This window comes from Taudactylus pleione, unplaced genomic scaffold, assembly GCF_031769625.1.
Source record: "Taudactylus pleione unplaced genomic scaffold, aTauple2 ptg002011l, whole genome shotgun sequence".
Taxonomy (NCBI): Eukaryota; Metazoa; Chordata; class Amphibia; order Anura; family Myobatrachidae; genus Taudactylus; species Taudactylus pleione.
In genome coordinates, this window is record NW_028286407.1 from 208,918 (window position 1) to 217,902 (window position 8,985).

The following is an 8,985-nucleotide window of genomic DNA, read 5'->3' on the forward strand; positions in this document are numbered from 1 at the left end:
GCAATAGCACCATCTAATAGGGTATCATTACTATCAGCACTTACACCTACCCCATGCTGGGGGCAATAGCTCCATCTAATAGGGTATAATTACTATCAGCACTTACACCTACCCCATGCTGGGGGCAATAGCTCGATCTAATAGGGGCATCATTACTATCAGCACTTACACCTACCCCATGCTGGGGGCAATAGCTCCATCTAATAGGGGCATCATTACTATCAGCACTTACACCTACCCCATGCTGGGGGCAATAGCTCCATCTAATAGGGGCATCATTACTATCAGCACTTACACCTACCCCATGCTGGGGGCAATAGATCCATCTAATAGGGGCATCATTACTATCAGCGCATACACCTACCCCATGCTGGGGGCAATAGCACCATCTAATAGGGGTATCATTACTATCAGCGCATACACCTACCCTATGCTGGAGGCAATAGCTCCATCTAATAGGGGTATCATTACTATCAGTGCATACACCTACCCCATGCTGGGAGTAATAGATCCATCTAATAGGGGCATCATTACTATCAGCGCATACACCTACCCCATGCTGGGTGCAATAGATCCATCTAATAGGGTATCATTACTATCAGCACTTACACCTACCCCATGCTGGGGGCAATAGCTCCATCTAATAGGGGCATCATTACTATCAGCACTTACACCTACCCCATGCTGGGGGCAATAGCTCCATCTAATAGGGGCATCATTACTATCAGCACTTACACCTACCCCATGCTGGGGGCAATAGCTCCATCTAATTGGGTCATCAGTCATTACTATCAGCACTTACACCTACCTCATACTGGGGGCAATAACACCATCTAATAGGGGCATCATTACTATCAGCGCGAACATCTACCCCATGGTGGGGGCAATAGCTCCATCTAATAGGGGTATCATTACTATCAGCGCTTACACCTGCCCCATGCTGGGGGCAATAGCTCCATCTAATAGGGGCATCATTACTATCAGCACTTACACCTACCTCATGCTGGGGGCAATAGCTCCATCTAATAGGGTATCATTACTATCAGCGCATACACCTACCCCATGCTGGGGGCAATAGATCCATCTAATAGGGGCATCATTACTATCAGCGCGAACACCTGCCCCATGCTGGGGGCAATAGATCCATCTAATAGGGTATCATTACTATCAGCACTTACACCTACCCCATGCTGGGGGCAATAGCTCGATCTAATAGGGGCATCATTACTATCAGCACTTACACCTACCCCATGCTGGGGGCAATAGCTCCATCTAATAGGGGCATCATTACTATCAGCACTTACACCTACCCCATGCTGGGGGCAATAGATCCATCTAACAGGGGCATTATTACTATCAGCGCATACACCTACCCCATGCTGGCGGCAATAGATAGTTCTAATAGGGTATCATTACTATCAGCGCATACACCTACCCCATGCTGGGGGCAATAGATCCATCTAATAGGGCATCATTACTATCAGCACTTACACCTACCCCATGCTGGGGGCAATAGCACCATCTAATAGGGTATCATTACTATCAGCACTTACACCTACCCCATGCTGGGGGCAATAGCTCCATCTAATAGGGTATAATTACTATCAGCACTTACACCTACCCCATGCTGGGGGCAATAGCTCGATCTAATAGGGGCATCATTACTATCAGCACTTACACCTACCCCATGCTGGGGGCAATAGCTCCATCTAATAGGGGCATCATTACTATCAGCACTTACACCTACCCCATGCTGGGGGCAATAGCTCCATCTAATAGGGGCATCATTACTATCAGCACTTACACCTACCCCATGCTGGGGGCAATAGATCCATCTAATAGGGGCATCATTACTATCAGCGCATACACCTACCCCATGCTGGGGGCAATAGCACCATCTAATAGGGGTATCATTACTATCAGCGCATACACCTACCCTATGCTGGAGGCAATAGCTCCATCTAATAGGGGTATCATTACTATCAGTGCATACACCTACCCCATGCTGGGAGTAATAGATCCATCTAATAGGGGCATCATTACTATCAGCGCATACACCTACCCCATGCTGGGTGCAATAGATCCATCTAATAGGGTATCATTACTATCAGCACTTACACCTACCCCATGCTGGGGGCAATAGCTCCATCTAATAGGGGCATCATTACTATCAGCACTTACACCTACCCCATGCTGGGGGCAATAGCTCCATCTAATAGGGGCATCATTACTATCAGCACTTACACCTACCCCATGCTGGGGGCAATAGATCCATCTAATAGGGGCATCATTACTATCAGCACTTACACCTGCCCCATGCTGGGGGCAATAGCACCATCTAATAGGGTATCATTACTATCAGCACTTACACCTACCCCATGCTGGGGGCAATAGCTCCATCTAATAGGGTATCATTACTATCAGCACTTACACCTACCCCATGCTGGGGGCAATAGCACCATCTAATAGGGTCATCCTTCATTACTATAACAACTTACACCTACCCCATGCTGGGGGCAATATATCAGTCTGAAAGGGGCATCATTACGATCAGCACTCACACCTACCCCACGCTGAGGGCAATAGACCCGTCAGATACAGGTGCCCTTTCTTCGTACACAGGAGTGACCCCAGCATGGAAGTCTGGTACCCGCCTATGACACTCCCACGAGACACCACTTTTCTGTGCACAGTAGCCGCCATCATTGCCGCAGAGAAACGCTCATTGCACAGATGATGAGATCTGACTGCGTACGCAGCCTCCGCCAAGGTGCACATTCATGCGCGTGTATAGTGTGGCGCATGCGCAGGTTAATATAAATCGGTAGATGCGTGCACTTCGGACATGTATACGACTCAGAATCAGCCCTCAGTCCCGTCATGTTCGCCAACTCCTCTTACCCTGGGATCAAACGCATAAGCGAAGATGTGGCAGAGCTTCTGGGCGTAGGTCTCAGAGCGACCGGTTTCTGTGGCGTAGAGGATGGTGGCTTTTACCCTGCGGGCCATGGCCTTTCCCATCAGCTTAGCAGAGAACTTCACTGCACTGAAAGTGAGAGAGAAGTTACTGATCACCCCAATGAGCCGGGTAATAAACGCATTTATATCACAGGCGCCTTTTACACCACGAGGCGACATATCGTTATAAGACGTTTAATGACAGGATCATAGCAAGAGTCCCAACGTGCAGGACACACTGTGATTACAGGATTACAGGACACGTATGTGTTACACATGTTATCGGAAGCGTAGGCCGAGCTCTGACCATATATCTGCTGCTCACTTTGCCACTTCTTTGAAGGTTCTCTTCCTGGTGATGGTGCTCTGAGATCCCTTCCAGATATGGTGCTTCCAAGCGTCCGGCTGGAATATCAACACATTTATATTAGGACATAAAAGAAGAAGAAGGAGAATTGTATTTATATAGCGCTTTTCTCCAGAAGGACTCCTGGGGCTTTACAGAAATCAGGACCATTCTACAGGGGGCTTAGATTTGCGGGAATTACAGAAAACAATGAGAATAATACAGGGTTGATGAAGTCATTTAGGATCATGAAGCCCAAGGAGAGTACCAGGAAGGCTGCCAATCTGGGCGCACTACAAAGGTTACAGTGTGTGAGATAAGACAAGACATATACTGGTAAATGAAAAGTGACTAACATATTACACACTGCGTAAATAGTTCCACTTTGTTGCTCATCCTGCCTATGAAAGTACCAGACGAGGCGCCATCTCAGGGTTACAGTTCGCAGGATGAGCAATAAGTACAGGTTGAGTCTCCCATATCCAAATATTCCGAAATACGGAATAATTTTGGCATGACTGAGATAATGAAACCTTTGATTTTTGATGGCTCAATGTACACAAACTTTGTCTAAGGCACAAATCATTAAAAATATGGTATAAAATTACCTTCAGTCTGTGTGTATACGGTGTATATGAAACAAATGAATTTCATGTATGTACACAAACTTTGCTTGAGCCACAAAATTATTGAAAATATTGTATAAAATTACCTGCAGGCTTTGTGTATATAAGGTGTATAACACATAAATGCATTATGTGTGTATATTGGGGTCCCATTCCCAAGATATTTCATTATGGTATGCAATTATTCCAAAATATGGAATATTCCGTTATCCAAAATACCCCTGGTCCCAAGCATTTTGGATATGGGAGACTCAACCTGTAGAAGTATAAATTTCAGTGGGGAAGACACCTATAGAGGATGGGCTGGAGGACATATAATATATACAATGATATCAGAGAAGACACCTATAGTATAGAGGATGAGCTGGGGGACATATAATTATTATTATTATTATTATTATCCTTTAGTTATATGGCGCCACAAGGGTTCCGCAGCGCCTTACAAAGTACAGAAACAAATGAGCACACAAGACAACAGCTATTAACAGTACAGACAATGCAGGACAAGTACATGATTTATAGACAATGCTGCATAACACCTAAATAAGCAGCAGGGTGTCAGTAACCAAGTTTTAGGTACCATTGTAAATGAAAGTAAAAGTAAGGCAAGAAGAAGCATGTGAGGAAAGAGGGCCCTGCTCGTGAGAGCTTACATTCTGAGGGGAGGGTCAGACAAACAGGGGTGACACAGATGGGCTAGATAGTGAGGAAGGAGCATAGAGTAGTGGGTTAGGATGAGCGCTGGAGAGCATTGAGGAAGAAATGGGTCTTGAGGGCCCATTTGAAGATTAAGAGCCAGGAAGCCAAATGATGGAGGAATTTTGCAGGAGCAGTGGTGTCAGAGGGGTATAGCCAGGGTTTGGTGATGGCAAGGAGAATCAAGGCATTGCAGATAAAGTGCTCATGAACGGAAACCACTTTATTATAGACAAAACTGGCTTTCCAGAGGGAACAGGAGAGAGGGACAGAGTTAAGAGGCGAGAAGAGAATGAGATTATTAGGGTTGATGTAGTGTGGAGGTGATATTGAGCTAGAGAAGGGGGATAAGGAGTGTGGGGTTATGTGGCTGGCTTCTGAATGAGGAAGGGTGACAGCAGGTGGTGGGTAAGGTGGAGGTTTAGTGTGGTGGGGGGGAAGGATAGGTAACTTGGAGAAAAGAGAGGGTGCAGGGTTTAGTGGTGGTGCAGCAGGACCAAGGTGGAAGAGAAGTTAATAATACTGGAGTTGTGGGAGACTTATATGTGATGAAGAGACAGAGGAGGGGAAGGAGGGGGAGAACGTAGAGGGGACTATGGATGGAGAAATTAGGTGAAAACTGGTGGTATAGCAGCTGAGTGAGGGAGGAGTAGAAGAAAAGAGACATTGTGTAGATGAGGCAGTTGGGGGGGGTCAGTAGTAGTAATGAGTGTGAGATGAGGCAGTTGGGGGGGGTCAGTAGTAGTAATGAGTGTGAGATGAGGCAGTTGGGGGGGTGGGAGTCAGTAGTAGTAATGAGTGTGAGATGAGGCAGTTGGGGGGGGGGGTCAGTAGTAGTAATGAGTGTGAGATGAGGCAGTTGAGGGGAGGAGTCAGTAGTAGTAATGAGTGTGAGATGAGGCAGTTGGGGGGGGGAAGTCAGTAGTAGTAATGAGTGTGAGATGAGGCAGTTGGGGGGGAAGTCAGTAGTAGTAATGAGTGTGAGATGAGGCAGTTGGGGGGAGGAGTCAGTAGTAATAATGAGTGTGAGATGAGGCAGTTGGGGGGGGAAGTCAGTAGTAGTAATGAGTGTGAGATGAGGCAGTTGGGGGGAGGGAAGTCAGTAGTATTAATGAGTGTGAGATGAGGTAGTTGGGGGGGTGGGAGTCAGTAGTAGTAATGAGTGTGAGATGAGGCAGTTGGGGGGGTGGGAGTCAGTAGTAGTAATGAGTGTGAAATGAGGCAGTTGGGGGGATGGGAGTCAGTAGTAGTAATGAGTGTGAGATGAGGCAGTTGGGGGCGGGGGAAGTCAGTAGTAGTAATGAGTGTGAGATGAGGCAGTTGGGGGGAGGAGTCAGTAGTAGTAATGAGTGTGAGATGAGGCAGTTGGGGGGGTGGGAGTCAGTAGTAGTAATGAGTGTGAGATGAGGCAGTTGGGGGGGGAAGTCAGTAGTAGTAATGAGTGTGAGATGAGGCAGTTGGGGGGAGGAGTCAGTAGTAGTAATGAGTGTGAGATGAGGCAGTTGGGGGGGGAAGTCAGTAGTAGTAATGAGTGTGAGATGAGGCAGTTGGGGGGGAAGTCAGTAGTAGTAATGAGTGTGAGATGAGGTAGTTTGGGGGGTGGGAGACAGTAGTAGTAATGAGTGTGAGATGAGGCAGTTGGGGGGGAGGGAGTCAGTAGTAGTAATGAGTGTGAGATGAGGCAGTTGGGGGGATGGGAGTCAGTAGTAGTAATGAGTGTGAGATGAGGCAGTTGGGGGCGAGGGAAGTCAGTAGTAGTAATGAGTGTGAGATGAGGCAGTTGGGGGGAGGAGTCAGTAGTAGTAATGAGTGTGAGATGAGGCAGTTGGGGGGGTGGGAGTCAGTAGTAGTAATGAGTGTGAGATGAGGCAGTTGGGGGGATGGGAGTCAGTAGTAGTAATGAGTGTGAGATGAGGTAGTTGGGGGGGTGGAATTCAGTAGTAGTAATGAGTGTGAGATGAGGCAGTTGGGGGGAGGAGTCAGTAGTAGTAATGAGTGTGAGATGAGGTAGTTGGGGGGGTGGGAGTCAGTAGTAGTAATGAGTGTGAGATGAGGCAGTTGGGGGGGTGGGAGTCAGTAGTAGTAATGAGTGTGAGATGAGGCAGTTGGGGGGATGGGAGTCAGTAGTAGTAATGAGTGTGAGATGAGGTAGTTGGGGGGGTGGAAGTCAGTAGTAGTAATGAGTGTGAGATGAGGCAGTTGGGGGGAGGAGTCAGTAGTAGTAATGAGTGTGAGATGTGGCAGTTGGGGGGGTGGGAGTCAGTAGCAGTAATGAGTGTGAGATGAGGTAGTTGGGGGGGTGGGAGTCAGTAGTAGTAATGAGTGTGAGATGAGGCAGTTGGGGGGGGGAAGTCAGTAGTAGTAATGAGTGTGAGATGAGGCACTTGGGGGGGTGGGAGTCAGTAGTAGTAATGAGTGTGAGATGAGGCAGTTGAGGGGAGGAGTCAGTAGTAGTAATGAGTGTGAGATGAGGCAGTTGGGGGGGAAGTCAGTAGTAGTAATGAGTGTGAGATGAGGCGGTTGGGGGGGTGGGAGTCAGTAGTAGTAATGTGTGAGATGAGGTAGTTGGGGGGGTGGGAGTCAGTAGTAGTAATGAGTGTGAGATGAGGCAGTTGGGGGCGGGGGGGGAGTCAGTAGTAGTAATGAGTGTGAGATGAGGCAGTTGGGGGGGTGGAAGTCAGTAGTAGTAATGAGTGTGAGATGAGGCAGTTGGGGGGGTGGAAGTCAGTAGTAGTAATGAGTGTGAGATGAGGCAGTTGGGGGGGAGGAGTCAGTAGTAGTAATGAGTGTGAGATGAGGCAGTTTGGGGTGTGGGAGTCAGTAGTAGTAATGAGTGTGAGATGAGGTAGTTGGGGGGGTGGGAGTCAGTAGTAGTAATGAGTGTGAGATGAGGCAGTTGGGGGGGGAAGTCAGTAGTAGTAATGAGTGTGAGATGAGGCAGTTGGGGGGGTGGGAGTCAGTAGTAGTAATGAGTGTGAGATTGAGGCAGTTGGGGGGGTCAGTAGTAGTAATGAGTGTGAGATGAGGCAGTTGGGGGGAGGAGTCAGTAGTAGTAATGAGTGTGAGATGAGGCAGTTGGGGGGGAAGTCAGTAGTAGTAATGAGTGTGTGATGAGGCAGTTGGGGGGAGGAGTCAGTAGTAGTAATGAGTGTGAGATGAGGCAGTTGGGGGGGGAAGTCAGTAGTAGTAATGAGTGTGAGATGAGGCAGTTGGGGGGGTGGGAGTCAGTAGTAGTAGTAATGAGTGTGAGATGAGGCAGTTGGGGGCGGGGGGAAGTCAGTAGTAGTAATGAGTGTGAGATGAGGCAGTTGGGGGGAGGAGTCAGTAGTAGTAATGAGTGTGAGATGAGGCAGTTGGGGGGGTGGGAGTCAGTAGTAGTAATGAGTGTGAGATGAGGCAGTTGGGGGGGTGGGAGTCAGAAGTAGTAATGAGTGTGAGATGAGGCAGTTGGGGGGATGGGAGTCAGTAGTAGTAATGAGTGTGAGATGAGGTAGTTGGGGGGGTGGAAGTCAGTAGTAGTAATGAGTGTGAGATGAGGCAGTTGGGGGGAGGAGTCAGTAGTAGTAATGAGTGTGAGATGAGGCAGTTGGGGGGGTGGGAGTCAGTAGTAGTAATGAGTGTGAGATGAGGCAGTTGGGGGCGGGGGGGGAGTCAGTAAGAGTAGTAATGAGTGTGAGATGAGGTAGTTGGGGGGATGGAAGTCAGTAGTAGTAATGAGTGTGAGATGAGGCAGTTGGGGGGAGGAGTCAGTAGTAGTAATGAGTGTGAGATGAGGCAGTTGGGGGGGTGGGAGTCAGTAGTAGTAATGAGTGTGAGATGAGGCAGTTGGGGGGGGAGAAGTCAGTAGTAGTAATGAGTGTGAGATGAGGCTGTTGGGGAGGTGGGAGTCAGTAGTAGTAATGAGTGTGAGATGAGGCAGTTGGGGGGGGTCAGTAGTAGTAATGAGTGTGAGATGAGGCAGTTGGGGGGAAGTCAGTAGTAGTAATGAGTGTGAGATGAGGCAGTTGGGGGGAGGAGTCAGTAGTAGTAATGAGTGTGAGATGAGGCAGTTGGGGGGGAAGTCAGTAGTAGTAATGAGTGTGAGATGAGGCAGTTGGGGGTGTGGGAGTCAGTAGTAGTAATGAGTGTGAGATGAGGTAGTTGGGGGGGTGGGAGTCAGTAGTAGTAATGAGTGTGAGATGAGGCAGTTGGGGGGTGGGAGTCAGTAGTAGTAATGAGTGTGAGATGAGGCGGTTGGGGGGGGAGTCAGTAGTAGTAATGAGTGTGAGATGAGGCAGTTGGGGGGGGGGAAGTCAGTAGTAATGAGTGTGAGATGAGGCAGTTGGGGGGAGGAGTCAGTAGTAGTAATGAGTGTGAGAT

General features: G+C 48.3%; 1 protein-coding gene across 1 annotated transcript in view; it reads right to left on the minus strand.

Annotated features, from left to right (window-relative positions):
• LOC148435723 (nitric oxide synthase 3-like) overlaps positions 1-3,365 on the minus strand; it is a 147,253-nt gene extending 143,888 nt beyond the window's left edge. Inside the window, exons 1-2 of the mRNA XM_088465582.1 lie at positions 3,284-3,365; positions 2,902-3,046 (exon numbers count right to left, since the gene is read on the minus strand). Of these exons, the coding sequence (XP_088321708.1) occupies positions 2,902-3,021 (120 nt within the window). The 5' untranslated portion in view covers positions 3,022-3,046; positions 3,284-3,365. The remainder of the gene's footprint in view (positions 1-2,901; positions 3,047-3,283) is intronic.
• Between the last annotated feature and the right edge of the window lie 5,620 nt (positions 3,366-8,985).